Consider the following 26,870-nt stretch of genomic DNA (forward strand, 5'->3'; position numbering starts at 1 on the left):
CATGCAGCGCCCTCCTAAAGAACACATGTGAATGTAATCCATACGTTAGGGGGTCCCAAATGATGCGATAGATGACGTAAGAAGTCAAAACTGTACAAAGTAGCCAAGAAAATAGTGTGTCGCATCAGAATCTCGATCGTCTTTGCCCACGTCGTTTTGTCTCACTGGCTAGAATACCGTCAAGACCGTTAATCTCATGTTTGGTTCTGTTTGATGAAGGCTCTTGGGAGAAAAAGCTCCTGTGGGGGTGTATGTGACGTCATCACTACTTACCCCACAATAGCTTCAGCCTCTATTAGGCCTCATGTATTCTGTACCTAACTAAGTACCTATCTCAATATGCAAGTCAACCTTAGGCTGGTCTTGTACTACATTTACATAACCCATCTTGTCAACAGCTACATTACTTCCGATTTACATATAAAGGCCAGACCACTTATCTTTTGAAAGGCCGGAGTGCCGGACGTTGTGTAGATGTTGCTATAGGTATAAGCACCCTAATGCACGGAATACTAGGTACCCTTTGTAGCGGTGGGCGCTATATGAACAACTTCTCCTTTCACTATCAGTATGTTCTTCGATCTATCCCAAGGCTCCAGATGCATCATTCAAGAATACCAGTATATGCAAATCGACACAGGTGGGTGTTCATCTCGAAGATGTTCCTGTGGCTTCATGAAGGCATATGCGCCGGTAAGTGGTTCATCTCGATGCTTGACTCGCCGTACTTCGTTTATAAGGGTCGTGCACATCCCTATCTGAGAATGGGGCAATGTTTCTGATTGCGGCGGAAAGGCCGCGTGCCTCTCGGAATTGTCCTGAGAGTAGACCTCATATGGTATTTTAGTTATTAATACAGAATTGCTATGCTGTCAGGTTTTCATTGATTTAGTCCCTGAGTTCCAAATACCTGGGAGTGCTCATGTTATCTCTAGCCGCTCAAAACCTTGTATTACACACAATACGTCCAAAAAGGGAGTGAGATAATTGCGACGCATTATTCCCTAAAATTTCCACGTCCTGCCCCTGTGGATCTTTTGAGGCGAATTCATACAATGTTGTCGTCGCAAACATCGTGTTGCCTTCCAAAAAGTTCTCTACCCCATCCTTCACACCCGATGAATAGGTAGATCGTCTACATGTTCTAAATCGTGAAACAGCGAGTCGTGGTATCCATTACTGTATAATATATCGTGTCATTATCCGTAAACTGGGTTGAGCAAAAAGACGCTTGCGTCCAAAGATGCACTAGGCGGCTATTTTTTCAATGCCAGGTGTAAATGTGTTGCTGTTGTTCATCTCCTGGTTCTCGCTGCCGTATCACAAACTTTCTGTTTCATGAATTAGTGACGTCTCATTATATACAACCCTGGTAGCGGACATACCGTGCGGCGTTGGGTAAAGTCGGTGTAAAACCCATTCCAAAGCTCTCTGGCTGTGCAATCTTCCTGGCCATTTTTATTCTCGCATTTCGGTTGCTTATCCTTGCGCATGCCTTCCGACATCGTTATCCATGGCTTCGGCACTGGCCAGTCTGAAAAATGGAGATACTTGGCCTCGTTGAAGATCGCGACCGGGTCGAATTCCTCACGGTCAGTGCCCAGATAGTTTTGGTGGTTATCACCACGAAATTCGCCTGTCAACAAATCGTAAGGCCGATGTGGAAGAATCATGGCGCTGTCTGCATAGAGTTGGTTTACAATTTCCATGTCATAGTCGTTACGGCCAGATGATTCCATTTGTTTCATGATACGATCAAATTCAACCTCACTGGGCTGGACCAGCATCAACTGGGACGATAGAATCTTGTCTTTCGGGAAGAGCCAGTACGCACGAGGCATAGCCACAGGACAGGGCGGCATGATGAAAAGTTCGTCCATCGGCTGGAGTATTGTGGCATCAGAATCGACATTCAGGACACGCCGATACTGGGTTTGATTGAAGGCTAAGAGTTTTGTGAAGGATTCCGCCCACGTAGCTACAAACAATTAGTAAAGAGTCTCTATAAATCGCGGCAATCTCCAAGCAGCGGATAACGTACCGTCTCCGCCAGACCGCCGCTGCACCGACACAGGCACCAGTTTCACTCCGTATTGGTCTCGTGCCTTCACGAGTAATTTGGCTTCGTGCGATTGTGGGTTTGTCTCGGCTGGATCCATCATATTCTCTGGGTACATCATAACACGGTCGGCCTTCGCTTTCAAACGGTGCAGGCTCTCAAAGATCATGACCGAATTGCAGAGATATTCTTTATTGGTAACATATTGTGTATAGGCGTATTGTGACCAGTCGACGGAAGCATCATCGAACACGGGCACAACGGCGGGCAGACAGTCGGCGTTGGATGGTGCGGCAGCTGAATAGCCACCTCGCATCGTGGCCAAGGTTGGAAGCCGATCGTAGTTGTGGAAAAGGAGGAAAAAGAAGCCAACGGTGGCGAGGGCGGACGCGGTGTAGCGGATACGCTTCGACGTTAGAATCTGGGCAAGGCTGGGCTTGAGATCGTTGCTACCGGAAGCGTTCGCATCGGCGGCCGATGCCGAACCCCATTTGGAAGACCACGATGAGCCCCAGAGCGGTGCCATGATGGCGGTTCAAAGTCAGCTGGATGTCGGTTGTTTAAGCAATGGATATTTCAGGGATAAGGGTGCAGCGAGAGATGCGCAAAGTTTAGCAAGGCAGTCAGCGAAACCTTGTTGCCGTTCCTTCAGAGTTGTGCAGGATCGAGTAGGAATAACATGGGCGAGGAGGACTAGCGCGCAAAGTTGTTGTCGACAGATATCGAACCAGAATATGCGTGCTCTTTCGAGTAAAATAAGTCGTGTGAGATGGTCAGGAACGACAGCAGGCTTGTTTGAGCCTAGAATTGATGCGCAAATACAGCACAAAGACAATTGGACGCCCAGGTGAGAGGCCAGGACTTGAAGGCGCCCTCTGGTCAGACCCCTGCGCGGCTTACGTAGCGCTGCGGCTGGAGGTGTCTAATATATTTGCAGTGTTGGGGTAGGTGCTAGGCTATATGAGGCAATCAATTTGTGCCAAGTACTAGGTAGTAGTACATTACATAAGAAGGTACACTACCGTCTGCTTGGTCATTCAATCTTTACTTACTTACATAGTAGATACCTCTTTGCCGAACTCTTGAGCGTGTTAAAAAAAAAATACCGCCTGCCGCCTGCCAAGTATTCTTGTCCAGAGGCTAGAGGTCAATAGAGATACCCATGTGCTTCAGCTTCAACTCCATAGGTACTTCGTACATAAAATGCTGTGGCCACCCTGTTACTCGTGGACCGTGGTTACTTAGAAGGATGGATCAGTTACCTTGTGTAATTGCTCAGGGGGATGACGGTGTCTGCATTGTATATAAACTGTAGTGGTTTCTATTTTTATCTTTTTAGTGCATTAGATACTTGCATGAGCGAAAATGGGCTACCGGGGGTGACCCCTACGATAAGCCCTGATTACTTACTTCTTGGTAGTCTGATCATAGTAATAAGGAAAACAGAGGACTTTCAGTAATTGTTCTGAGTTAAGTAAGGCGATGTACTATTTTTCTAACATGATTACTTACATAGTAGTGTACACTAACAGTGGGTAAATAAGTATGCGGAAATTGGGCTCATCTCCAACGTACGATACTTGGGGGCCTAGTTCATGAACCGTCGTCTATCTACTTACCTAATCCACTAGGCACTAGGTAGCTCGTTTACTAAGTAGTATATGTACCTGCTCAGGCCTTATTGAAGAAGCTCATACATAGTTGCTCATACTCACAACTTGGAAATCAAACACCTGCTCCGTGCCATGTGCTATGTAGTTTGCAACGTTAAGAAGTTACACAGTACACCGATCCCAATCCTTTCGATTGAGATGCTGAAACTGGAAAGTCCTCTAAGGCAGTAACCAATGGCTTATCTTCGTATAAGGACTTCTCAGGGTTGCTAGTGCTTGCTAATGTAGCACCCTGCAACTAATGAAACCCGCCTAGGCAGTTTTTGACCAAGCTAAGCTTTCGCTAAGCCCTGCGCTAGCCCTGCAATAATGCACAGCACCTACCTAAGGAGTTACCTACCATGTAGGGAAGGAACCTTGGAAGTGGGCGCTCTAAGTAAGTACCTAGGTAGTCCTCGCCGGCTACTCTACTTACATAGTAAGTACGACACACATTGCTCTACTTCTCTCAAAAGGAAAAGCATCATGACATTGGGTTGTTTCAATCTTGCTAGCATGGAAGGAAATGCTTCTCCTACTATCGGTTGGCTGAGATATTTGTTATAGTCTAGTGTACTCTCATTATTGAGATCTATCATGGGCGAATCTGAACAGAGCGGCGCAGCACATGGAGGCCTGTCTCATGCTCCCCCAAAACCAAAACCTGATGGTTTACCCACACGAGCAAGCGAGATCTTCCGTGGTCGTCAAGCCAGCCAGCCTTATCCAAGAATCGTTAATAACCTCCCAGCATTCTGATCCTTCAAGTTCATGCGACCCACCGATTCATGTCCAGTGTAGGACAACATCCGACACGGACAATACCATGGCGTAGTGCTGTGTGTTTTGGCTCCATTGGATACCCATTGGACATTGAGACTCCTGTCCGCCTCCTCTGCTAACCCAGCTTGGGTAGTTGGGGACTTGACTCCCACCTCGTTGCAGTATACTAGGTAGACTATTCACAAATGGCACCGTGAAACTGGAGCATGGGGCATGGCTCGCCTGCTCGCGACCTCGTTACCTGCTTACCCACCTCTTCTTCCTCTGCCGACCAAAGTTGATGTCCGCCTCAGATAGATTTACTGTTGTTTTCCATCCCCACTTGTTCCTTTTATCCTATCTTAGAATACTGTTCCTTTCTTTGCCTCTCTTTTCTGGCGTCTAAGATCGCTTGCGTATGAGTTTAGCAGTTATTTCTCTTCTCGCGCTGCTCGCGCCTGGTTTGTAATAAGCGCGCTTCATGATGGCCTTTTCAGCACTTCCTCTCCCTCTATCGCTCCTTTGCTACCTGGCCATAGTCTCCAAGGTTACGGCACAAAACCCGAGTCCGTTAGAAGTGACATGGTCCGACTTGACGTTTGGGCCAGATGGTCCCTGGCATGCGGTAGAGGTTACTCTCGGATATGATCAAACCATTGCTCTATATCCCGGTCGAGAATTCCAAACGTTCTTACTTACGAGCGACTATTGCAACAATGGTAACGCCTCATGCCCTGCCACGAAAGCACGGTTATATAATAAAGCACAAGCGGAGGTGGACAACACAGGGGGAACTGGAGGAGTTCAATACGCTCCAGGGCCGAATTTCATGAATGGTTTGGCAGTGGCGGGAGAAAACGCAGTTTCGTGGATTGACAATATGGACGTGAATGGCGTAACGGTACCTAATGTTTCACTGGCGTTGATTTCCGATGCGTACGCCGCTTACCCTGATGGAACATGGTATCCTTTATCCGCGGGGTGTCTGGGAATTGGCGCACCAGGAACAGTCAATCAGAGCTTCACGACCAACGACGGGCCTTCGATCAATGCAAGTCTGATTCCAGGCTGGTTGCACGAACAAAAACAGCTTCCTTCCAACTCATTCGGTATGCATATTGGCTCCGTCGACCCGGTGATGCCTGGCTCGTTGTACTTTGGAGGATATGATCAAAATCGCATAGTAGGGGATATTCTTACCGAGACAGACGATTATACGAAGGCGATTGTTTTGAAGGATATAACCATGAGAGTCATTGACGGCATGTCACCTTGGGAATTCGATTCCAAAAACGGCCTACTTGCCGCCAATAACGCGTCGATCTCATCCGGAGGAATCAAAGTATCAGTTGACGGCTGCTCGCCGTACCTAACATTGCCTCAGTCGACTTGCGACGCCATCGCCGAGCATCTACCTGTCAAGTTCAACCAGAAACTAGGTCTATATATTTGGCAACAAGATGATCCAAAATACACTCAGATCGTCAGTTCGGCATCCGCTCTGGATTTCACCTTCCTGGCGGGATCTAACACTAAATATGTCACCATCTCGGTTCCTTTCCGTCATCTGAACCTCACCTTGACCGAACCACTTGTTGATAGCGACGAGCAGTACTTTCCTTGTTATACGGGGCCGAGTAGCGGGTATACTCTAGGACGAGCTTTCTTACAGGACGCTTTTGTTGGTGCCAATTGGGATTCTAAGACGTGGTGGCTCGCACAAGCGCCCGGTCCTAATATCCCCGCTGCCCAGGTTGTCACATTAAAGGAAAAGGACACTGAAATCACCGCCAGCACAAATGATTGGAAGGAATCTTGGTCCGGCTCTGTAAGCACTTATCTTTCTCCTTTCATTCTTACCTGGAGTTCTTGCTATACTCTTAGCTTCTCTAAACACAGTTTGTGCAAGAAAACGGTTCTAATTAGCGACTCTAGTGGAAAGCATTGGCTTCTGACGATGTCGCGAGTTCGCAAACATCATCTTCTCCTCGCGCGACTACTAGTGCAGATTCTCCCTCTTCTAGCGAAGGATTGTCGACTGGCGCAGCAGCTGGCATCGGGGTTGGCGTGGGAGTAGGGGCGCTTGCCATCATCGGGGCAATTGTCTTTTTCTGGCTGCGTCGTCGCAAGACTTCTAAGGATGAACCTCAAGCTCCCTCAGATGGTACATCATATGTTTCCCAGGCAACGCCAATAGGGTCTTACCATCCGTCAAATGCCATGTCCCAACATGGATTCTATGCCCCTGCAAAAGACCCCTCTCCTAACATGTCGGTCGCTTACTCTCATACCTCTGTCGACCCATCGACACATGGTCAGCAGTTCCCTCAGCCATACCCCCAGCAATACCCAGCTGGCTATGCTCAACCATATCCGCAACAATACACGGCAGAGTTAGCAGCTGGAAACCACCCTACAGAACTTGCCGGTCCCGAAGTGTACAACACTCCAGCGGCTCAAGGGTCACCCCCCAACCACCCCGAGCAGCCACACTCAGCCCATTAATATGTCTGGCTTTCTAAGTATTGCAACAATTATAACTGGGACGAACTTGTTTATAGCGGGCGTTGGGGTCACTTGTTTCCGATCTAGCATACAACTTTTTATACACTACTTCCTATACTTTCTTACTACACTGAGTAGTGTCACGTTTCACCCCAACCTATCTACGCTTGTATCACGACTATACATTGGACTAGGAGAGAAAAAGGATTCTGGTCATCATTTAGACTAGTTACTAGAGATATCCAAACGGGAGAAGAGGGTGGACAACTACGTATTAGCCAATTACTTATTTCTTTATTCAAGAATCCTATATCTGCGCAAAATAGCAAATTAGACAGCATTATCATATCCTAAGTAACGTACTAGACACCAGGTGCCCTAGAAGAAACTCTACAATTTTAAATCATGCTGCCCAGATATGTAGGACTCGCTTGGTGTGCCAGTTGCGTTATTGATCTTCGTTGCTTTACCCCTGCCTGGAAATCTGATTCGCGCGTTCCGACTACTTGACCTTGTTTCTGATGACGCCACGTGAATCCTTCGAGTCGGCGACCGGCCGCGTTTGATTGCCATGGCTCCTCCTATACATAAGTAGACGGTGGTATGTTACGTTGCTACCTACTTATACTCTATATGTATACTTGTTACATATCTACTGTAGGTATGTGTGCGGCGTGACGGCCGCTTTTGGGGGGCGGCTTCGCCTTCCCCGTACATTTCATCGCACCCCCGGTTATCGACGCCAAGCATGTCGTGTACTGATACACTGCTTATGCTATTGGGGGCGGTTTCCGAAGAAAATTTGAGATGGTTGCGGGGCGCTTTTCTTCTCCTCCTTGTACTCCCTGTTGCTGAATATACGAGTTGTGGGTGGGCGGAATTTGAACGAGTAAAGCGCGCTGCCACGAGTATTATCGCTATTGAATGAAGGCGCTCTTTGTGAGTACGTAAATGGCCGAGTAGTGAGGTGTAGTCGAGGGATTCTTGTGACGCATATGGGCTGGCTGCGACGATACCCAAGTAAATTAACTAATGTATGTGTAGGGAGGTGTACCTAAACTATTCTGGTGCGTCGGTGCATTGGTGTGGCGTGTGGTGGTGACGAGTAGCTCAGCTGTGTTTCATGAAGCGCTTGACGCCGACATGCATGTCTTGGCCGCGTCTAAAATGCCGTCGCGTCGTGCACTATGCTTTGTCAGCCAATGGCGCGCCTAGGGATAAATATATTATCTATCTAGCTGGTATCTTGGTGGCTTGGTGCATAGTGTAGTGCTTATTCTTTTGATAGGCCTTTGCAACTTGGCTAGATTGGTTGAACGAGATGCTTCGTTACTCTTACCTTATCTCCTTACGAGATTCCTGTTGCCCGGTCTATAAGTGCATGTATGCCTACGGTCGAGGCAACTGTGTCTTATCCATCTATAATGACGCCAAATAAGGTGGGTGGTTAGAAGAGCTGAATGAGTGTCTGACGAGTCGCAAGCAAGCTTGAACCACCACGACAAAATGAATGCTGACGATCATCTCAAGGTCATACCTTGTACATAGGCTAATTTTTACTGGATATTCCACACTTGAAGCGCGGAAATACGATAAGAAATGAAGTACCGGTACACGCGCGGAGGGAAAATAGCGTGCCGAGCACCCCCGAGTCTCTAAGGCAAGACCTCGAGGTTGGAGTTACAGGACTCTCAGCTTGCACTTGGTATATGTGGTTTCACGATTGAGCTATATTCTGAACAGCCCAGGCTCCTAGTGCTAGTGGATAACTTGGCAGGTCTCATAGCTACAACATCTGTACTCAACAGGTCTTCGATCATTCCATCGACATTCTTTAAATCACTAATAAAGATGCGAAGGGAGATAAAAACCTGTTTTATCTGTGTATCAGCTACGTCGTTGTTGGGTAGCAAAATCAAACCCGACGCGAGGCCAATGTGATTCGAATGAAACAAGACTTGTGACAACTCGTGAACGTGGTGAATTCAGGCTAGCTTCCAAGGAGTCTGTTGCAGTCTGCGTTGTAGATACGGCGCACACAGCCTACGCAGCGAGCTCCTGGGCAAGACCCTTCATGATAGCATCAAGATCCTCCCCTACTAGTCCTAACTTCTCATAGTCCACGACTTTTGAGCTGTAGTCACCTCCATATCCCTCCTTAAACACAAGGGCAAACAATAACATCATGCGTGCCGAAGGATCGCCTTCGCGAGCATCCTGTAGGACTTTGTTTGTGCTGGTATTGGTGATAGTCCAATCTTCCTCTGTGGTGCCAGTTGCGCGCATGGCACTAGCGAGGAAGTCCTTCTGATTGGCATAGAAGGAGCTGAAGTAGACGAACTCGTTTTTGTGCTTGGCCAAATCTTCCTCAGGCAGGGACAACAGGGCAGCCAAGCTCTCTCCGACCCGTTTAAGTGTTGTGAAATTCGCCTTGGTATTGCCCTCATCGTAGAGCGTCGCGGTTCTCTTCTTCATGTCGATGCCGTAGAGTCCTAGTCGCATGCTGAACTCCACCCAGGGGTTGTTGACCACACCGATCCAACTGCTGATTCCGAGATCCTCAATGAGCTTGCGATATGGCGCTTTCATGCTCATGAGCTCGATCGCGGCGTTCAGCTTCTGATGCGTAGGGTCAGAGCCGAACTCGCAAGGGACGATGTAGGAGACGCCCGCTTTAGCTGCGGCTTTGATCAGTGGGATTTGGGCATCGTATGCGGTGAATGCCAGGGCTAAGATGAGGACCTCTTGGTCCTTTACTATAATTTCACTAACAGTTAGTTTTGTTCACTTCGTGTAGGAGCCTCGCAAGTGCTTCTAGTTATCACGGGGTTTTGAATATAGTTTTAAGCAAAATAGTGAATAAATCCTGCCTTTTATATCCTCTTAGAAAAGAGACGGTTCTGAGAATACTCACAGCTGCTTGAGATGAACTCCTCGTCGCTGTAGTCACCCACATGCACCGTCACGGCAGCAGGGAAGTCTTTGGTTGAGCCAGGCCGGGTGAGAACGGTTACCTTATGGCCTGCTGCAAGAAGAGACGACAAGATTGGTGCACCGACTGTGCCGTTTGCGCCCACGAGGGTCACATTGCGAATTTGCTTTGCTAGTGCCATGTTGATATTAACAGACTCGGATGAGTGACAATTAATGAGAAAAGTAGATAAAGTGTGAACTCTTCGTGATAATAGAATGACGACTGTCGAACAATATCAATGAGATACCGTTCTCAGATATCGGTATCCTATTTAAATACACATTTTAAAATAATTCAAGAGAGCCTAAGATATTTTCTCGGTGTCCGTTCGGTCGAGCCCTTCTCTTGTCTCCCCTATATTTTCTATATTTTCTGTCTTCTGAAGTCATCGCGATCCGGTCTACGGAATTGAGTTCATCCTTCCCCCTCGCAACACCAAGACTCATAACAGATACATAGCATAATATAGTAGCACTTGTACATTGCTGGACGTGAAGTGAAATCACTAAGGTGAAAAGGCACCCGGGATTTGTCAGCTCCTGCGAGGTTCCCACTTTTCTCGGTCCCGGCGTGCTCGCAACACGGAACAATTACAAGTGCGGGAACAGATGCTGATTCATTGTGCGGTGCAGCGGTCTTGTCCCTCCTTGTAGCTGCCGGGCTTCCATTTTATCTACTGATTCACCCCGGCATGTTTCCTTACCTTGCTTATTCCCTAGGATAAGGAATCCAGTCATCAGCGCGATGCAAATCAGTCTTGATTATTGGATTTGCCTGCAAGATGGCTGAAGGGTCCCACGAGAGGTCTTTCAGGCACTTTCCTGAGGGCGCTTTTACAAGCTGGACAAAAACAAGCTCAAAGCGCTCCATGAGACTCTGAACCACCTCCTGATCTATAGCGCGGCTATCATATGTGAGATCCATGGCAATGGCATTTGCTGGTCCACCGAATGTGAAAGAAAGAGATATCTCGATGCATTCTCCCTTCACAGGGACTCTGTGAGATCTACCAGAAATAATCGGCTCCGGCTTAGATGCATTGTGGAACTGTGCAGGATGCGCGACATAGCGAGTCTGGCAGTCGATGGCCCTGTTTGCATCAGCACTACACTGTCGGATCATCTCTGGACGGGTATACTGGAACCGGCGCGCCTGGTTTAATCGGTCACTGGTTTTGAGCACGAAGTCATGGACCTGGATGCTAGGGTCTAAGTTGATTCGGAATGGGAACGCAGTAGCCACTAGACCAACTATGTTCTCGATATCGTCAATCGGCGAATCTCTTCCAAGCTGCAACAGCGACACCACGGCGTCGTTGGATTGCGTTTGATGGCCGATCACGAGGCCCCAAGCGGCAAGTATCGCAGTCGGCAGGGAAACTGGTATTTTGGACTGAGGAGGACAGAATTGGCGATGCCAATGAAAATCTACAAGAGGGTCTTCCAAAACCGGACAGAGCGGCTTGCAGTCAATTGATGCGAAGTGGTCAATCCAATAATCCCTGGATTCGTCAATGTCTAATGTTAGCGTGTGCTGTACAAGTTCCCCAAAGCTGCTTCGAAGACTGGGAAGTGCTCCGGTTGAGTAGACGCGATCAATGTGCTGCAAGAATGTAGCAGTTGACCATCCGTCGAAGACGGCGTGATTACTCGTCCAAACGAAGGACGAAAGTCTTGTCCGCTTGTCCTCTACGATAGCAAAGCGGTTCAGCACATCCCCGGCCATCATGGGCTGCGATGTATGCGCGTCCCATGCCGACTGCAGACTGTCTGCAGTTTTCCATTCAATGGGTGCTTCGACGACAACCTGAAGCCAAGCGTGATTGATCAGAACAAGTCTGGCGCGAAGTGAATGGTGAGACTTCACTACTGACTCGACCGCTAGGCGGAATCTATCAAGATCGATGTCTGGACGGAGGGGAAACGCCGACTGAAAGACACATTGACCGGGAAATCGTATGGCGTGCGCGATGAAGTGTTCCTGATAAGAAGTACACGGATACATGTCTTCGATTTGGCTCACTTCGATGCCGCATTGCTGACTGCACTTCTTCATGACTTCAGCCTGAGTACCTAAACTGGGTATTATGAGACTAAACGGCTGGTAGGTGGATATACTCTTGAAAGAAGACGATGCAATCATCTCAGCCATATCTTTCAGCATTGGCTTTACATGTATCCCAGCTACTGTCAGGTGAAGACGCTTGCGTCGGGCAAGCGAGGCCAAACGAATAGCGGCCAGAGAATCCCCCCCTAGGTCGAAGAAATTGGCGCTGGCGTTGACGCGACCTAAACTCCTCTGGAGGCTTTCTTCCCAAAGTTGCACCAGCAAGGCTTCGTCGCTAGTTAGAGCCGCGTCTGGCTCCAGATCCTCGCGAAGGTGCATTGACGACAGAAGAGACGATATCTCGCGTCGGTTTACCTTTCCGTTGATATTCAGTGGCATTGGATCCAAGGCGAAGATCGCTTTAGGGATCATGTACACTGGGAAAACTCGAGCTAGACTTTCTTGGACCGCCGAGAAACTGAAACATTCATCCGCCCACCACTTCTCAACCTCCCTGTGACCAGCGAGATCGGCAACCTGGACAGTATCGATCGCCGAGCCCGCGGCGCATATCGCGGTTCTCTCTGCGATGCATGCTATGAGTAACCCAGTTGGCCTGTCGGCGAGGGATACCATCTGCACTGTCGACGTGTAGGACTCAGGCAACAATCTGCGAAGCTGGGACTCAATTTCACCCAGTTCGGTGCGCTGACCGTTGATCTTCACTTGTGTGTCCTTCCTACTGATGAATGATATGCTGCCGTCAGGGTCATAGCGGACTAGATCACCGGTCTTGAAAACCCTGGGTCTCACACCTTGCCGCATCTTCTGTAGCCATTTGGGTGCCTCGATAAAGCCGTCGACTGAATCACTTGGTCGAAGGTACCCCCTGCTGAGACAAGGTCCTTCCACCATCAGCTCTCCTGGCGCGCCAAACGGTGCTAATTGCTCGGGGTTCTCTGGGTCCACAATCCAAAGGTTCGCAGCCACTGAATGGCCAATATTCCTTGGGTTATCTCCGGGTTTGACGCAGGGGTTAATGGCACACTTGATGCACGTCTCGCTTGGCCCGTAGCCGTTCATAAGCTTCACTCGGCCTGCCCATAGCTTAACGAACTCATCTGTCATGGGCTCGCCCGAGGAGAGTAAGGTCTCCAGGCATGTAACTTCAGAAGGGTCTATTGTTGCTGCGAACGAAGGGGTCAGATTCGCGAAATTGACCCGGTGCTGCTGAATATAGAGTCCAAGACTTTCGCGCGCTTCAGAGCTGGACGGGATGCAAACGCAGCCCCCAAATATGAGTGTCGTCATGATGTCTTCAATACTTGGATCAAAACCGTATGACGCAAATTGAAGAACTCGCGAGTTTTCATCACGACTGATAGTACGCGCGCGAATCTGGGCGCCCGTACAGTAGGCGCCGTGCTCGACGACGAAGCCTTTTGGGCGTCCAGTGGATCCGGAAGTGAACATTGCATATGCCGCATTACGAGACTTAGAGGGATTGACAATAGGATTCGGAGGGGCGCTGGAAGGTCTGAAACAAGACTCGTTGACAACAATGACCTCGATGTCCTCGACAAACGAAAGTCTACCCGAGTGTGTATCCGATGTTACAGCTATCGTCGCGTTCAGATCTTCTAGGATCATACTAAGACGGGCGTTTGGGTGTGCGGGATCTAGGGGTACGAATGCACCGCCCGCCTTCAGGATTCCGAGCATGGCAACTATCGCCCATTTGGATTTCTCAAAACACAGAGGCACAAAGCTTTCCGAGCCAACACCCAGCTGCGAGAGTTTTTGGGCCAACTGGTCTGACAGGCATTCGAGTTCCTCATAGGTCACATTACCATCCCAAGCCTCCAGAGCTCGCTTCGTGGGATGCTGCATTGCTGACCTTGTCACGAGGTCGTGAATGCAGCTGTCTGTTCTTTCATGCACGTCTGAGTTTAACTTTAGAACTTGTGTCCAGTCTGCTGGAGAACAGAATTCCATATCCGAGATTTTGTCCCCTTCTGATGTATGACTCAGTGCTTCTAGGATGTGAATATACTGCTCAACAATTCGAGAGACGTCAGTAGCGCTCAGACAGTGCGAGTCGTAGCGAAAAGTGATCTTGTCTGTGTCTTGCCCAACGCGAATAGTCACAGTAAGAGGCATACCATGGATCGTTGCCGATTCCGATTGAAAGTCTGTGACACGGTCGGCGCTCGCGTCCTCTAATGTCTCGAACTCGGGAGTCTGGATGATTATGATAGTACGGAACCCACAGCCTCGACGCTCGTCGGGTCCGAGGCGAGCAATGTTGGATAGGCCATAGTGCGCGTTCCCAATAACATCATCATAGCTCCCCTTCGCACTTCCAAGGAGAGAGCTGATGGTCTGCCCAGTCTCGAAGCTGAGCCTGAGAGGCACTGTTGTCAGGGTTGGGCCATATATGTTGTTGATATCCTCAAGTTCTGCACTCCTGCCGCTGAGTGTGCAGCCGAAAATGACGTCGTTAGTATTTTCATACTTTGCCAGTAGTAGACCCCATGCTACGTGACAGAGAATCGTCAGGGTAGAGGCAGAGCTGCCCTGCCTCGGAAGCTTTGTAGTCACTGTGTACGAAGAATCGTCGAGTGCTCGGTAAGATCTGATAGGATATGGCGGAAACAATGGCTGAGGAGACTCTAGCAACACACCGCGCCAGTACCTGGCACGGTTCTCATTATCTGCGTTCTGGAGAAATTGAACGAAAATGTTGTAGTCTAGAACGGGACTGGGTATCATTCCCATTTCATAGGCTCGCTCAACCAGACTCATCGTAATCGTCAATGACCAGCCGTCGTATAATGCATGATGCATTGTTAACGAAAGATTATAGCATTCGTCGGTATTAGCCTTTTCCAGAGCGAATATGACGAGCTGGGTACCTAATCCCATGGAATGAGCTCTGCCTACATCACTACCCATTATCTTGAATGTGTCCTGACGAGACTTTGACCACGAGAGCTCCTCATTGACGACGACCTGGAAGTAGTCTCCGCTATTACTCAAGACTATTCTGGTCCTCAATATGGGCAGTGCTAGGTGCACCATCTGCCAAGCTGCCAAATACCTGGGTAGATCAATTGATCTTCGCAATGAATATGTGAAGGTGCTGACATAGCATCTAGGCTCCCTAGCGAAGATTGCCATAATTCCCGACTGAAAAGGTGTACATGGGTACATATCTTGAATATGGCTCTGGCTGATGTTACAAGCGCGACAAGCTTGGGTGATGAGTAGGTCCCTAGCGCCAGTGAGCAGCGAAAACGGCTCGATAGAAGCCCTAGCTAGCTTATGAAGGTTTCGAACGTGAAAAGACATCTCCAAAAGCCGGGGGTGCTTCAGTACTGCGCCGGCCGAAAGATCAAAACCGGAGGAACGCAGGGAGTTGGCCAGTCGCATAGCGATGATTGAGTCTCCGCCGAGACTGAAGAAGTGACTTGTGTGGTTTAGAAAAGATTCATCAATCTTCAAGGCCTTAGCCCATGCTCCTCTCAGGACCTTGTATTCACTGCTGAACTCTAGCTGGATATCCGCGTCAAGAGGGCGTACATCATCTGTTCTGGACAACGCCACTTCAGCTAATGCATTCGGCGGCATAGACTCTGCTGCTCTGCGCAGGGCCTGCCTGTCTAGCTTCAACGACAACTGATATGGCATGTGTCGTACACAGAGAAAGATGGTGGGGACCATATATGCTGGTAGAACGGTCTCTAAAGATTCGACTACTTTGTGGAGAGAAGTAGAGATCTCATCGTCGAAGGGGATGATCTCTGGAGGGATGCCAACTTCGTTCTGAGCACGACCCTCCTGATTTTTACATCCACGACTGACGAATGCCACTAGAGTGCCGCCTTGGTCCTTGCTAATAACACCGACTGCAACCTGTTGATCATTTGACAACATGGGCTTTATATTTGACTCGATATCGCTCAACTCTACACGTTGACCTCGGATCTTGACTTGTGTATCTTTTCGCTCACAATAACGTAGACTCCCGTCCGCATTATGGGTCGCAAGGTCTCCTGTTAGGTAGCATCTCCCCCATTGCCTAGAATTGTGCCGTGTAGCCACCGCCAAAGGAGTGTCAACGATCACAAGTTTAGTGCGTTCTACATCGGCCAAATACTCACGCAGAAGAGTAGGCCCTTGAATGACGATCTCACCGATCCCGCCTGCCGGTACCAACTGCTGGGGATCCTTGGGGTCAACGATCCAGCAATGGCATGCAACTGGTCGCCCGATTGTCGCAGGCGACTCTTCGGCAGAGCTCCATTCATGCAATGCGCTGAAAACACAGGTCTCGGTAGGTCCCCAACCGTTGACAAGGCGGGGGACGTTACCAAACCAGCGATCAAACGTATCACGACTAACCACCTCGCCGACCAGTGCCACCAATTCAAGGGTGGGCAAGCTGGAAGGATGAATTAGACCAGCGAATGTCGGGGTGAAGAACGCCCAGTTTGTTTGAGACTTTTCGATGAATGTAGCGAGCTCAGCGATATCTACGCGCATGTCCTCAGAAGGCATGCAAGAGCAGGCACCCGAGATCAGCGGGGCAATGATCTCGCCCACAGACACGTCGAAGACGAAAGAAGAGAATTGTAGAATCCTGACATCTGCAGTCATCCTCAATCTCTCGCTGATAGCCCTCTGACTAGTGCAAACGGCAACATGCTCCATCACTATGCCTTTAGGTACGCCAGTTGAACCTGATGTGAAGAGCACATACGCAGCATCAAGAGCCGATACTTCTACCACAGGGGCACTGCGACTCTCGGCATCTTCGGCTGCCAGGCTACTGTCGGAGCTTTGAGATACCTCGACAACATGCAAACCCAGCTGGGCACATGCGATGACATTGGCAGGCGAAGCTAATGCAATTGTCGCTCTAGTTTGCTTGAGAATCTGTTGTTTGCGCGGTTTCGGATGTGAGGGATCGAGGGGGACCCAAGCTGCGCCAGCCTTGTTGATGGCCAGGACGGCAACGATATACCAGCCGGTCTTCTCGAAGCATGTATGAATCAGTGTGCCACGTGAAATTTGGAGCTGTCGGGCCAGGTGGTGAGCGAGCCGATTTGCTGCTTGATCTAGTTGCATGTAGGTGAATTTAACATCCCACGCATATACGGCTGGGGCATCTGGTCTCTGTAGTACTTGACGCTCAAACAAGCGATGCACGCAGTCTTGGATGACCTCGAACTCATTGCTGTCGCCATGATCCGCCTGTCAAGGTGTTCGTTAGCAAGACACAATAGGCCAATATTGCCGTAACCTACACTCGATAGCGTGCCTGGCTCCCCGTCGCGCTCTTTTTTCATGTCTGAGTCCATTGTGCTTTGGCTTTCTTGCTATACGACACGGTCATTCAATCAAAGAAGGCAAGTCATTTCAGGATTACTCGCAATACACGAGCAACGGGCTCCGTGACACTATTACCAGGCTCCTATCTCTCTACATATCAATTATCGGAGCTCAAAGATTACCCTGGTCCTGGAGTCAGCAGGACATCAACTGTACTTGGTACATACAGGGCGAGACTCCGAATCATTAGAAATGTTGGCTGCGCGTTACGTTACCAGATCATATTTGCACTGTGACTCGGAGGACTCATGAAGACATGTAGGTCCTAAAGCGGCGAGACCGCTCATGTAAGTAAATCCCTCGTGGAAAGACTAACCAACAGGGGCTTTCGTCAGGCTGAGCAGTGTGTGAGAACGTATCATTGCATACTAGGTAGGTATCAGAATGCGGCGCAAAGTATTGACAAGTGAAAGGGGTGCGAAGGGCGCGCTCAGCATGCAAGCCCAACGTGCCATCCATGGGATAGCCAGGACCCCAAAAGCCCCAAGAGCAAGCCACTTCAACTCATCCATGTTGACACTACTCCGTCCACTTTCCTTCGGGGTTGCAACATTGAAGCTTGACTAGGCCTTGCTCTCATCCTCCTGGGCAATCAACGACTACTACTTATCGATTCTGCATTGTTGTAATTTGATCACTTTTCTCTACCGCCACACGGATGACCTTGTCCGATCATGTCTACCGAAAGACGGGGGATGGTTGTCACTGGCGACCTACCTCTTGGAATCGATCACCTACCTTTCCGCGTATATTTCGCTGTCCTCGTGAATGTTGCCGAGCGGTTCTCGTACTACGGCCTTACTATTCCATTCCGTAAGATGATGTTGACATGATGTCTAGCAGTCTGACGCCACTGACTCTCAATTGATTAGAGAACTATGTACAGAACTCTTACGGCTCTGTTGCGCATGAGCGCCCAGGCGTGCTTGGTCTCGGCCAGACTGCTGCGACAGCCATCAACAACGCGTTCTTCACTTTTCAAACGATCGCGGCCCTCTGTGGCGCGGTGGGAGCAGACGGATGGTTGGGTCGGTATAATCTATTAGTCATATCATCACTGTGAGTCTGTCGCCACGCAAAATCACTCCCGGGCTAACCCAGCGCAGAGTGTATTTGTTCGGTACGCTGCTTCTAGTTCTGGTCTCAATCCCAGCGGCAATCGAACACGGGGCTGCCCCAGCGGGCTTCACAGTTTCATTAATACTTATTGCTGCTGGATCGGGTGCATTCCAATCTACTGTCAGCGCCTTCATTGGTAATACGATTCCCCTGCATCATTCTCTAGTAAACTTGGCTAACAGTATCTTGAACTAAAGGTGATCAATACGTCAGAGAGGGAAGAGGTCCCGTGACTAGAAAGAATGGCAAGATGTATATGCCTGACCGGGATCTCACATTACAATTTATCTACAATCTGAACTATTGGTAAGTCTCTCTCGAGCCTGTCAGGTTCCGCCGTCTAACTCAAATGTTGCCAGGGGACTTAACATTGGTGCCATCTCAGGCATTGCCTCAACTTTCCTGGAGTTGCACTATGGATTTTGGGCTGCATTCTTGCTTCCGCTTTCTGGACTGTGGATTGCTCCTGCGACCCTTATTCTCGGTCGAAAACACTTTAGTAAGGAAGCGGGAAGCCGAAGCTGCTTACTGAAACGCTAACAAAGCGCAGTATGTCAACGCCCGCAGGAGAATGCGTTACTTGGAAAAGGAAAGGTCTTTTGGCGAATAGTTGTCAAAAGCATTAGGCGGAAGTCGAGAGACGCGAGCGAGGAGGATTCGGAGCCGAGCTCACGACCTTTACAAGATGATGACATAGGGGATGTCAAGCAAACTCTTTACATATGCCGAGTCCTGTGAGTATGGGTTGCCATGTTGTGTGCTATCATCGGACTAACACAACAGACAGTGCCATCTTCATCCTCGTGTACGTTTGCGTGGGGCAGAGTAGCAACAATTTTATCGCTCAAGCTGGACAGATGCAGACCAATGGGTTGCCGAACGACTTGATCTGGTATTTCAATCCCATTCTTGTCGTAGTGCTTCTACCTTTTGTTCAGTGGCTACTTTCAAACATGACCAATCTTTTTCATGTTCGCTTCGGGCCAATGATGCGAATGATAATTGGCTGCTTTTTCTTCGCGCTATCCATGGCGTTTGCTGCCATAGTCCAACAGCTCATCTATAATGTCGGTCCCTGTTATCGTTACCCAACAGAGTGCAGCATTGCGGAGGGTGGTCCAAACAATATCAGCGTTTGGATTCAATTCCCATCATATGTGCTCATCGCTTTCGGTGAGATATTGGGGATCACGACCGCATACAAATTTGCCTACGATACGGCACCAGAATCTATGAAGTCCCTAGTTCAGGGTGTGCTTCTTGCAACACAAGGAATTGGTGCTCTGATTGATTTGGCTATCTCCCCGACTGCGCGCAACCCCAAGCTCGTTATCATGTATGCTGTTATTGCTGGGATCATGTTTGTTGCGACTATAATATTTACGGCAAAATTTTGGAAGGATGACGGTGTCATAACTCTAGATAGCCCCGACTACGAAGCGGAGGAAGAGAAGTGACGATAGTGAATTAACTTGGATTCTTTTAGCTAGAGGCAGAATCTTCAGTTTTGATGGACATCAACTGTGGAAGCGATAGTAGCCCTCGTGTTCGTTCGGTTAGCAACAAGACGCGCACTTTTCTGCCTGTAAATTTGAGTGATACTTAGTCTCCTCGTCTGTTTCAAGCAGAACCCAGCCTTCATCTACTACGCTCTAAATATCATGACACTGTTCTGATGATATCACGGCCATCGAAGCCGAAGGCACGGCATACGTGATTGGACCCAAAGACTCACCGCCTGTTACAGTATTATATAGTTGAATGTAGACACGCAGGGCCTCGACCTGATAACGTCGTTTCTATCTTTTAGATAGCGTGGCGGTTTAGTACTGCACTCCTATTCTGGTCCATGACACCGCCCCCCACTCATCTAAGAGGATATATTTCATTATATAAGAGTCATTCCAAGGATAATACCTATTGTTGGCGGAAATCACCACTTCTGATTGAAGCTTTGCAAGTGAGACAACAGCATAGTTGACCTGCAAACCGCCTTTGTCACTATGTCTCTCAAGTCCTCTACCCCAGAAGCGATTCAGTCCCTAGTTCATCGCATTACCCAAGCGGCAAATAATCTTGCAACGGTCAATGGGTCTTTACAATTCGAATCAGAATCTGCTCGTCGTGAGCTCGTAGCTGCAGCGGAGCAGCTGCTGTTGGCCGTTCGTAGTCCCGAGGAAAATATTTTCTCTATCGCTCAGCAGGTACGTGTCTTGTCCGGAACCAACATGACAATCTGCTGACGTGTGTGAACTCGGTAGCCTGCTCAAAATGCCGCGCTACGTTGCGCCATCGCACTTGGTGTCCCAGACGCTTTACCAGCCAACGGAGATTCGTGCAGCCTAGACGATCTCTCTCGGACCCTTAAAGCCGAAAAGACACTTTTGAGTTAGTATTATGCCATCACATGCCTTAATTTAATTTCCGTGCGCTAACCCGAGTACGGGCCGCATCCTGAGAGCTTGTGTTGCAACCTCGACACTCAGCGAACCCTCGGAACTCTGCTACGCCCACAACGCCGTTTCCCGCACCCTGTTATCTTCCGCTAACCGGGCTCTCCTTACACTCATGTACGACTACAACGGCCGCGCAATCATTGCCCTCCCCGAGTTCTTGCAGGCGCGTAAATGGCAAGATGCCGGGTCTTACAGGGATTGCTCGTTCATGCTCGGGTCTCACACCGCCTTGCCCATGTGGGAGTACCGTGACAAGGATGAAAGATGTCGTGAAACGTTTGATTTGGGCATGGAAAGTGAGATTGTGGCAGCCCTTTCGGTAGGGAAGGCAATTGGTTCATTCCCGTTTGGTCGGGAACTTGTGCCGATTCCCAGCGTCACAGACAATAACAAGCAGCATGGACTGCAGGAAGAGCTGACTATTGTGGACCTAGGGGGCGGTCATGGCCAAGCACTGCAAGACATTCGTGCCGATCACCCGGAGCTGTTAGCTGCACGATTTGTTCTAATGGATGTGGAGGCGGTGATTCTAGATGCCATTACTGCAGGCTTGCCCGCATGGATGGAAACGGTTGCGGGGTCTTTCTTCGAGCCGCTGCCAGCCCCTATCAGAGGCATGTTTTCACCATTCGAAGCTCCCTGAACGCATAGTGCTTATGACAAGGCTAATGTGTATCTACTTACCAGGTGCGCAAGTCTATTACCTCCGCCGCTGTCTACACAATTGGGATGATGCTGCGTGTGGGATTCTCCTGAGGAACGTTGCAGCCGCCATGGACGCCGTCCAGTCGCGTCTTCTAATTACAGACATGGTCATCGACAACACCAATGCAGTAAAAGAGATGGCTTGGGAGGATCTCAATATGATGACGATTGGTGGGATCGAGCGCACTGAACGGCACTGGCGGTGTCTGCTTGGTGATTGTGGGTTTCGTATTCATAAGATATGGCGTCAAACCCCGACTGAGCACGCAACTATTGACGCAAGACTGAAGTGACCGCCATAGCAGGACTAGAAATACTGTTTCGCGTAAAGCAGATAGGATTAAGATTTATTTTTCCGCATCTCATCCTTTTTGACAAGACATTGATAGTTCCAGTCAATTTTTTGGATGCTGTGGGCGTTCTGCAAAGGATGGCTCAAGAGCAAGTCCGATTTGACATATTGAACTCCAAGAATTGGCGGGTGAGCGCGGACGGAAAGGCTCTCGAAGCCTATTTGCAATTCAAATCCTTCAGAAACACATGGGTACATGCTCTCACCTCATGTTCTCTGTCGTCACTTTGCAAAGCTTTGTCAAAGTTGAAGGATGATCATACTGACAACATGACTGGATAATCAGGAGTTCATGAACTTTGTTGCTTCCCAAGCAACTGAGCAAAGACACCATCCCGAATGGGCCAATGTACTATCCATTTCCCTTTGGCATTTCTCCCCAGATTTCTATTTTCTTTTACTCTACACAATTACTAGATCATGACATGTCTGACCATGCTCTAGATTTACAATAAAGTTTTCATTCGATGGACTACACATGATCTGGGCGGCATTTCAGAAAAGGATGTGAAAATGGCAGAAGCTTGCCATCACTATGCAATGCATATAGGCTTAGTAGAGAGTACGACTGAAGATCAAGTCGATAGTGATAAGACTGCATTGGTGCAGGTTCTGGAAGGACTATGCGATCAAAGGCAGGGGAGCTCATAGTTTAGGGAACTAGCACTGCTGATGTAGACGACTATCTAGCAATCAAGTTTTCTCTGAGTTTGAATGGGAATGACAGACCCCCAGTTACTACACCTCTAGAGTTCTTGACCTTGCCTTGATGGAAAACCTCCAGGCGCTGTCGAACCTCCCTAGTTCCAATCTCGAGTTGCTCAAGGATCTCCGCGACTGCCGCGTCCATGATGCCATAGTTCCCGTCTTCTATTTTCAGAGCAATCCCGATACCACCAACGGCCCCCAGGCGCTCGGTGTCTTCCGAGGAGCGAACTGCAACAGCGTAACACCCATCACCTCCGCCTTTCCCAAACAGGCCGCCGTTGTATGCTTCCCCAAGAACACTGCAGAAACGACCCTCACCGGCAACATTTTCGGGATGTCGAACCATAGCACTGTATATTCGGGCCATTGCTTCTGCATGTGGAAATGTCTGGACCCTGTCATGGGCAACGTTGTCAGCTGCTTTGGCAAATGCGGCGTAGGCAGAAGCTAACGACTGCAGTGACATGGCTGGCGAGTACATGTTGCAGCTATCCAGGGCCCATTTGATGCCCTTGGTGCCAAGACCCGCGATATCTTGCATGATCAACCTGATTTGCTTTTGAATTGGGTGGTCTAAGGAATGGTAGTCTGCAATGCCAGCTCCACTGATCTTTGCAGCGGCCATGACCCCAATATGGTTACCAGAGCAGGCACTGCTGGCTGGGGACGGCTTGAACCCATCCCGAAGCCAAGTCCGCATTACGAGGGGGGAAATAGGTGGATGGCCACCGCATTGGAGATCATCCTCGTCAGCCTGCAGCCTTGCCAACATGGTCTTGGCTCTCTCAACATGTCTCGCCTCGCTGCTATGACTGCCACACATGAGCGCAAGGTCGGCCTCATCGAACCCGAACTCTTCAAGCGCTCCTGCTTCAATCACAGCTACGGCCTGCATTGGCTTAGCTGCCGAGCGAATGAGAGTAAGGCGCGAAGGGTTGCCTAAAAAGTAGAGGAGATTCCCTGTCGTATCAACCACGGCCGCGTGGACCAAGTGGCAATTTTCCACGATGCCGTCACGGTCGCTAACAATGAAATCGCTGCTTAGATCGTGATTCGATTGCTCCATGGCTGCCATTGAATGCGAAATTGTCACGGAAAAAACGGCACCGTTAATCCCGTGCAAGATGAACGGCCTTTATACGGCATATTACCCACTTCTCCGCGACGGAAATGGGAGTGTGGCGGAGAAAATGGATCGCGCGATGTCGGTCTTGCAACGTTGAAGACGGTGTGATGACTAAGAGACAAGATGCTGGCAACGTTCGTATCGTCGGCTTTTCCCGCATAGAGAAGGGGTTGGGAATTGTTCTGGTAGATTTCAGGCAGCTAATGGCAACAGATTGCGAGCTTATGGAGAGTTCCGGTTCCAACCCCTATTCATTCCTAAGGATTGACCCACTATGAAAACTGCCTGCTGCCTAACTCTAAGTACATGAGCCGTCACCGGGATGATCTAGTATCTCCGAAGTTAAACCCTCGCTCATCCTACATTTTTGGAGAAGCTACAGATTACCTAAGTTCAGTCACATTAAACATTTCCTATCATTAGACTAGGTAGTATCTCTTTACTTATCTACATAGTAATGAAATTAGGTCATAACACAGTAGCCAGGCTTGTATCGTGTAGGCTCGAGCTTAGCAGCTGACTGGTTGAGATTGCAATGTGACAAGGGCTCTTATAGAAGGCTTAGAACTTAGTCAAATAATCTACTAGGGGTCTCTAGGGCTTTGGTCTTCCCTCTTCTCTGAAGTAGGAGAAACCCCGGGCTATCCATGCTCATTCTGGCTTCATACAATCTAGGACTCTCAGGCCCGTTGGGCTCCCTTGCCTCAACTTGTTGGTTCTTCTCGCATATAACAATCTGACCCTGTGACTCCTAATATCCAATCACTTATAGCTTCACTTTCGCCAAGGATATGGTTCCGGGCGTGTGGTTCAAAGAGTCTTGGCGGTCTTGGCAATCTTGGCCGTGTGATACTAATACGTATGCAACAACAGAGCCTCATGTAAGTTTCAATAACCCCTGCAGTAAACACTCACTACCTCCAACACCTACTGTCCTCGGATTCTCCTGGCTAGACTCCGCCGTAGTCCGATAATAATTACATCTGGGGCAACTCGTCCCAAAGAATCAATCTGTGCCCTGCCTTCCAATCCTTGTACAGAATGTTTGCATTTGTTTTCTGAAGAAGTGCCTTCTCAAACTCATCAGTTGTCTGCGTCATCAGTTCCTCGCAGACAATTCGGTAGGCCTCCTTGTGTGCCCGGTGCTTAATCGTATTGCGGACCTCGAAGTAGCCCCAATTCCTGCTTTTTGCCAGCCAAGTGATTCGTTCTCTCGCTGTTAGAGGCAGTAGTGCGTCCTCCGTAGTGGCTTGTGCACCCCCTCGTGTCAGCACCCGTTGCTCAATCTCGCTCGCTGGAAGCTCGTAGCTTTTGTTTTGGACCAAGACGGCAAGCTCGATAGGCAAAATAGGCTGCCTCAGCATCATTGTTTGTCCTGTTGAAGGATGCTCGAGCCCGCGCTTGGCTAAATAGTACTCCGCGAGCATGTTGGCTAGGTCGGTACAGAGACTCTTATATGTCTGTTTAGCATTTTTGGATATATCTGCTACTGCATCTGTGTACATCTTTGTTAGAAGCTCACTAAACACCAAGCCGTCTGAGATCTTTGGTCCAGTTGCCGTCCGCATGCCAGGACTGCGAATCAACGCTGTGAGGCGTTTGGGTAGTTGTACGAGGCAAGCCTGGTACTTATTTCCATACAGCGTTTCATCAAGTGTAGCGGAACTCAGATGGGCAAAATCGTGCAAGTCCCACATGGGTGAATGTGAAGCGAGAACTTCCGATGATGGACGGTTGATGAAGTCCCCCTTACGTACAACGACGTGATTGGGGCCGACGGCTGCTATGGCATTTGGAGGGACACAAAAAGTGCTGTACTCAACATGGAGATCGCCACGCGTGATATATGCATGCACCGCATAGTTGATGATACGAACGCCAGCCGCGTTTGAGCGGAGGAAGTTGTCAATAATGTCTGTTTCGACCGCGTGTTTTCTGATGAGTTGGTAATAAGTTGATTGCGCCTCGCCTCGGGACATGAAGTATATAACTCCGTAACGTTGAGCAAGCAAAACGGCCCACCAGAGACTTGGTTTAGCAGAGAGTGTTTGTGATAGCACATTGTGTTGAGGTTGTTCGCAAGGGATTTCTTCGAGCACCAAGTGACACGCTTCAATAGCAAAGCTCATAAGACGATGTTTGATGTTTGAAACAATGGATTGGATCTTTGCGTTGTCATCAAAATACGGATGCTGAGGGACAGAGCCGTCTAGCCACTCACTGAAAACTGAACTGGACAACGGAAGGCTGGTGAAAAGATTCATATCTGCTCCACACGGCATGATGGGCTTTTAACCAATGATGATATCTATAGCCACGAGAAAATTTCGTCTTAATTCAAGAAGCCATAAATCGTGACGAAACGTTGTGGGAAAACACAGTGTTCAAGTAATATTGGGCGCACATTTATTGGACTGGTAGATAATTAAAAAGGAGACTGAGCTCAAACTGGAGTGCCGCCTGTAGTCTGCGTGATTTTTGACTGCCATAGCGTTTTCAAGGCGATGGCTCGACGTCGTAGTTGTTGTATGCACTCTTTGTTTCCCATGCAATATTCCTTCTCCACTCAGGAGCATCGAAGACAACAGTCGGAAAGTCCCGTAGGTTCTTAACTGCTCAACTGTGAGTGAGCTTCACCTCTCCGGAGCCCCTGCGATATTGTAACCTTTGGATTCACCTTTTGTGACGGAAAAAACGACGTCGTTAATCCCGTGCAAGATTAACTGCATGCCCACTACTCCGCGACACCTTTATTGAAAAACTTTTAGGTAAAATGATGTTTCGCCGCTTACTGAGCCAACAGTCGGACTGTGTCAAGGTTTCCAGCACGGCAATTCTGACCCGAGGTCGTACAAAAGTCTCACACCTGAACTGCACGTCACATACATCCAACCCCTTTGTCTAGGGACTTGATACGTAGATCCATGACAGAAGGCTAACCTATCTTGTTAGCTATTATCTTGTCAACAATACGGTATAGTTCTGAAGGCCGTCTCAAGTAGCGGTGTAGCA

General features: G+C 49.0%; 8 protein-coding genes across 8 annotated transcripts; 3 read left to right on the forward strand and 5 right to left on the reverse strand.

Annotated features, from left to right (window-relative positions):
* Window positions 1–1,038: 1,038 nt before the first annotated feature.
* On the reverse strand, window positions 1,039–2,727 carry F5B22DRAFT_392288 (glucose N-acetyltransferase). Its single transcript, XM_047971404.1, has 3 exons — window positions 2,042–2,727; window positions 1,386–1,978; window positions 1,039–1,331 (listed from the first exon to the last, which is right to left on the reverse strand). Exons 1-3 carry the CDS (start codon window positions 2,583–2,585, stop codon window positions 1,296–1,298), a joined length of 1,173 nt encoding a protein of 390 aa, XP_047827539.1. The 5' UTR covers window positions 2,586–2,727; the 3' UTR covers window positions 1,039–1,295.
* Window positions 2,728–4,750: 2,023 nt separating this feature from the next.
* F5B22DRAFT_392307 (aspartic peptidase domain-containing protein) lies at window positions 4,751–7,059 on the forward strand. Its single transcript, XM_047971405.1, has 2 exons — window positions 4,751–6,301; window positions 6,409–7,059. Exons 1-2 carry the CDS (start codon window positions 4,955–4,957, stop codon window positions 6,976–6,978), a joined length of 1,917 nt encoding a protein of 638 aa, XP_047827540.1. The 5' UTR covers window positions 4,751–4,954; the 3' UTR covers window positions 6,979–7,059.
* Window positions 7,060–8,718: 1,659 nt separating this feature from the next.
* F5B22DRAFT_392527 (uncharacterized protein) lies at window positions 8,719–10,220 on the reverse strand. Its single transcript, XM_047971409.1, has 2 exons — window positions 9,893–10,220; window positions 8,719–9,734 (listed from the first exon to the last, which is right to left on the reverse strand). The coding sequence occupies exons 1-2, from the start codon at window positions 10,089–10,091 to the stop codon at window positions 9,022–9,024; spliced, it is 912 nt and encodes a 303-aa protein (XP_047827541.1). The 5' UTR covers window positions 10,092–10,220; the 3' UTR covers window positions 8,719–9,021.
* Window position 10,221: 1 nt separating this feature from the next.
* On the reverse strand, window positions 10,222–17,499 carry F5B22DRAFT_392567 (uncharacterized protein). The gene is made up of 2 exons (XM_047971410.1): window positions 17,308–17,499; window positions 10,222–17,254 (listed from the first exon to the last, which is right to left on the reverse strand). Exons 1-2 carry the CDS (start codon window positions 17,359–17,361, stop codon window positions 10,661–10,663), a joined length of 6,648 nt encoding a protein of 2,215 aa, XP_047827542.1. The 5' UTR covers window positions 17,362–17,499; the 3' UTR covers window positions 10,222–10,660.
* Window positions 17,500–17,959: 460 nt separating this feature from the next.
* On the forward strand, window positions 17,960–20,281 carry F5B22DRAFT_392341 (POT family-domain-containing protein). Its single transcript, XM_047971406.1, has 7 exons — window positions 17,960–18,205; window positions 18,265–18,451; window positions 18,499–18,647; window positions 18,709–18,817; window positions 18,871–19,010; window positions 19,062–19,245; window positions 19,299–20,281. Exons 1-7 carry the CDS (start codon window positions 18,067–18,069, stop codon window positions 19,966–19,968), a joined length of 1,578 nt encoding a protein of 525 aa, XP_047827543.1. The 5' UTR covers window positions 17,960–18,066; the 3' UTR covers window positions 19,969–20,281.
* Window position 20,282: 1 nt separating this feature from the next.
* On the forward strand, window positions 20,283–22,383 carry F5B22DRAFT_392355 (S-adenosyl-L-methionine-dependent methyltransferase). The gene is made up of 5 exons (XM_047971407.1): window positions 20,283–20,715; window positions 20,773–20,899; window positions 20,958–21,581; window positions 21,655–22,216; window positions 22,311–22,383. The coding sequence occupies exons 1-4, from the start codon at window positions 20,515–20,517 to the stop codon at window positions 21,963–21,965; spliced, it is 1,263 nt and encodes a 420-aa protein (XP_047827544.1). The 5' UTR covers window positions 20,283–20,514; the 3' UTR covers window positions 21,966–22,216; window positions 22,311–22,383.
* Window positions 22,384–24,158, reverse strand: F5B22DRAFT_392356 (thermolabile L-asparaginase). Its single transcript, XM_047971408.1, has one exon. It carries the CDS (start codon window positions 23,805–23,807, stop codon window positions 22,707–22,709), a length of 1,101 nt encoding a protein of 366 aa, XP_047827545.1. The 5' UTR covers window positions 23,808–24,158; the 3' UTR covers window positions 22,384–22,706.
* Window positions 24,159–24,775: 617 nt separating this feature from the next.
* F5B22DRAFT_620349 (uncharacterized protein) lies at window positions 24,776–26,273 on the reverse strand. The gene has a single exon (XM_047975839.1). It carries the CDS (start codon window positions 26,138–26,140, stop codon window positions 24,836–24,838), a length of 1,305 nt encoding a protein of 434 aa, XP_047827546.1. The 5' UTR covers window positions 26,141–26,273; the 3' UTR covers window positions 24,776–24,835.
* Window positions 26,274–26,870: the final 597 nt, after the last annotated feature.

This window comes from Xylaria bambusicola (genome assembly GCF_022495145.1).
Source record: "Xylaria bambusicola strain CBS 139988 unplaced genomic scaffold F5B22scaffold_47, whole genome shotgun sequence".
Taxonomy (NCBI): Eukaryota; Fungi; Ascomycota; class Sordariomycetes; order Xylariales; family Xylariaceae; genus Xylaria; species Xylaria bambusicola.

Excerpts from the sequence above, each read along its gene's own strand:
- F5B22DRAFT_392567 (XM_047971410.1), bottom strand. The coding sequence starts at position 17,361 with ATGGACTCAGACATGAAAAAAGAGCGCGACGGGGAGCCAGGCACGCTA. Across the intron at positions 17,255-17,307 it reads AGCCAGGCACGCTATCGAGT|GCGGATCATGGCGACAGCAA; the intron begins GTAGGTTACGGC and ends ACACCTTGACAG.
- F5B22DRAFT_392341 (XM_047971406.1), top strand. The coding sequence starts at position 18,067 with ATGTCTACCGAAAGACGGGGGATGGTTGTCACTGGCGACCTACCTCTT. Across the intron at positions 19,011-19,061 it reads TCTCGGTCGAAAACACTTTA|TATGTCAACGCCCGCAGGAG; the intron begins GTAAGGAAGCGG and ends AACAAAGCGCAG. Across the intron at positions 19,246-19,298 it reads CTTTACATATGCCGAGTCCT|TGCCATCTTCATCCTCGTGT; the intron begins GTGAGTATGGGT and ends CACAACAGACAG.
- F5B22DRAFT_620349 (XM_047975839.1), bottom strand. The coding sequence starts at position 26,140 with ATGCCGTGTGGAGCAGATATGAATCTTTTCACCAGCCTTCCGTTGTCC.
- F5B22DRAFT_392288 (XM_047971404.1), bottom strand. The coding sequence starts at position 2,585 with ATGGCACCGCTCTGGGGCTCATCGTGGTCTTCCAAATGGGGTTCGGCA. Across the intron at positions 1,979-2,041 it reads GCGGCGGTCTGGCGGAGACG|CTACGTGGGCGGAATCCTTC; the intron begins GTACGTTATCCG and ends AATTGTTTGTAG. Across the intron at positions 1,332-1,385 it reads ACTTTACCCAACGCCGCACG|AAAGTTTGTGATACGGCAGC; the intron begins GTATGTCCGCTA and ends TTCATGAAACAG.
- F5B22DRAFT_392355 (XM_047971407.1), top strand. The coding sequence starts at position 20,515 with ATGTCTCTCAAGTCCTCTACCCCAGAAGCGATTCAGTCCCTAGTTCAT. Across the intron at positions 20,716-20,772 it reads TTTTCTCTATCGCTCAGCAG|CCTGCTCAAAATGCCGCGCT; the intron begins GTACGTGTCTTG and ends TGAACTCGGTAG. Across the intron at positions 20,900-20,957 it reads AGCCGAAAAGACACTTTTGA|GCCGCATCCTGAGAGCTTGT; the intron begins GTTAGTATTATG and ends ACCCGAGTACGG.
- F5B22DRAFT_392356 (XM_047971408.1), bottom strand. The coding sequence starts at position 23,807 with ATGGCAGCCATGGAGCAATCGAATCACGATCTAAGCAGCGATTTCATT.
- F5B22DRAFT_392527 (XM_047971409.1), bottom strand. The coding sequence starts at position 10,091 with ATGGCACTAGCAAAGCAAATTCGCAATGTGACCCTCGTGGGCGCAAAC. Across the intron at positions 9,735-9,892 it reads GGAGTTCATCTCAAGCAGCT|TAAAGGACCAAGAGGTCCTC; the intron begins GTGAGTATTCTC and ends GTGAAATTATAG.
- F5B22DRAFT_392307 (XM_047971405.1), top strand. The coding sequence starts at position 4,955 with ATGATGGCCTTTTCAGCACTTCCTCTCCCTCTATCGCTCCTTTGCTAC. Across the intron at positions 6,302-6,408 it reads AGGAATCTTGGTCCGGCTCT|TGGAAAGCATTGGCTTCTGA; the intron begins GTAAGCACTTAT and ends TAGCGACTCTAG.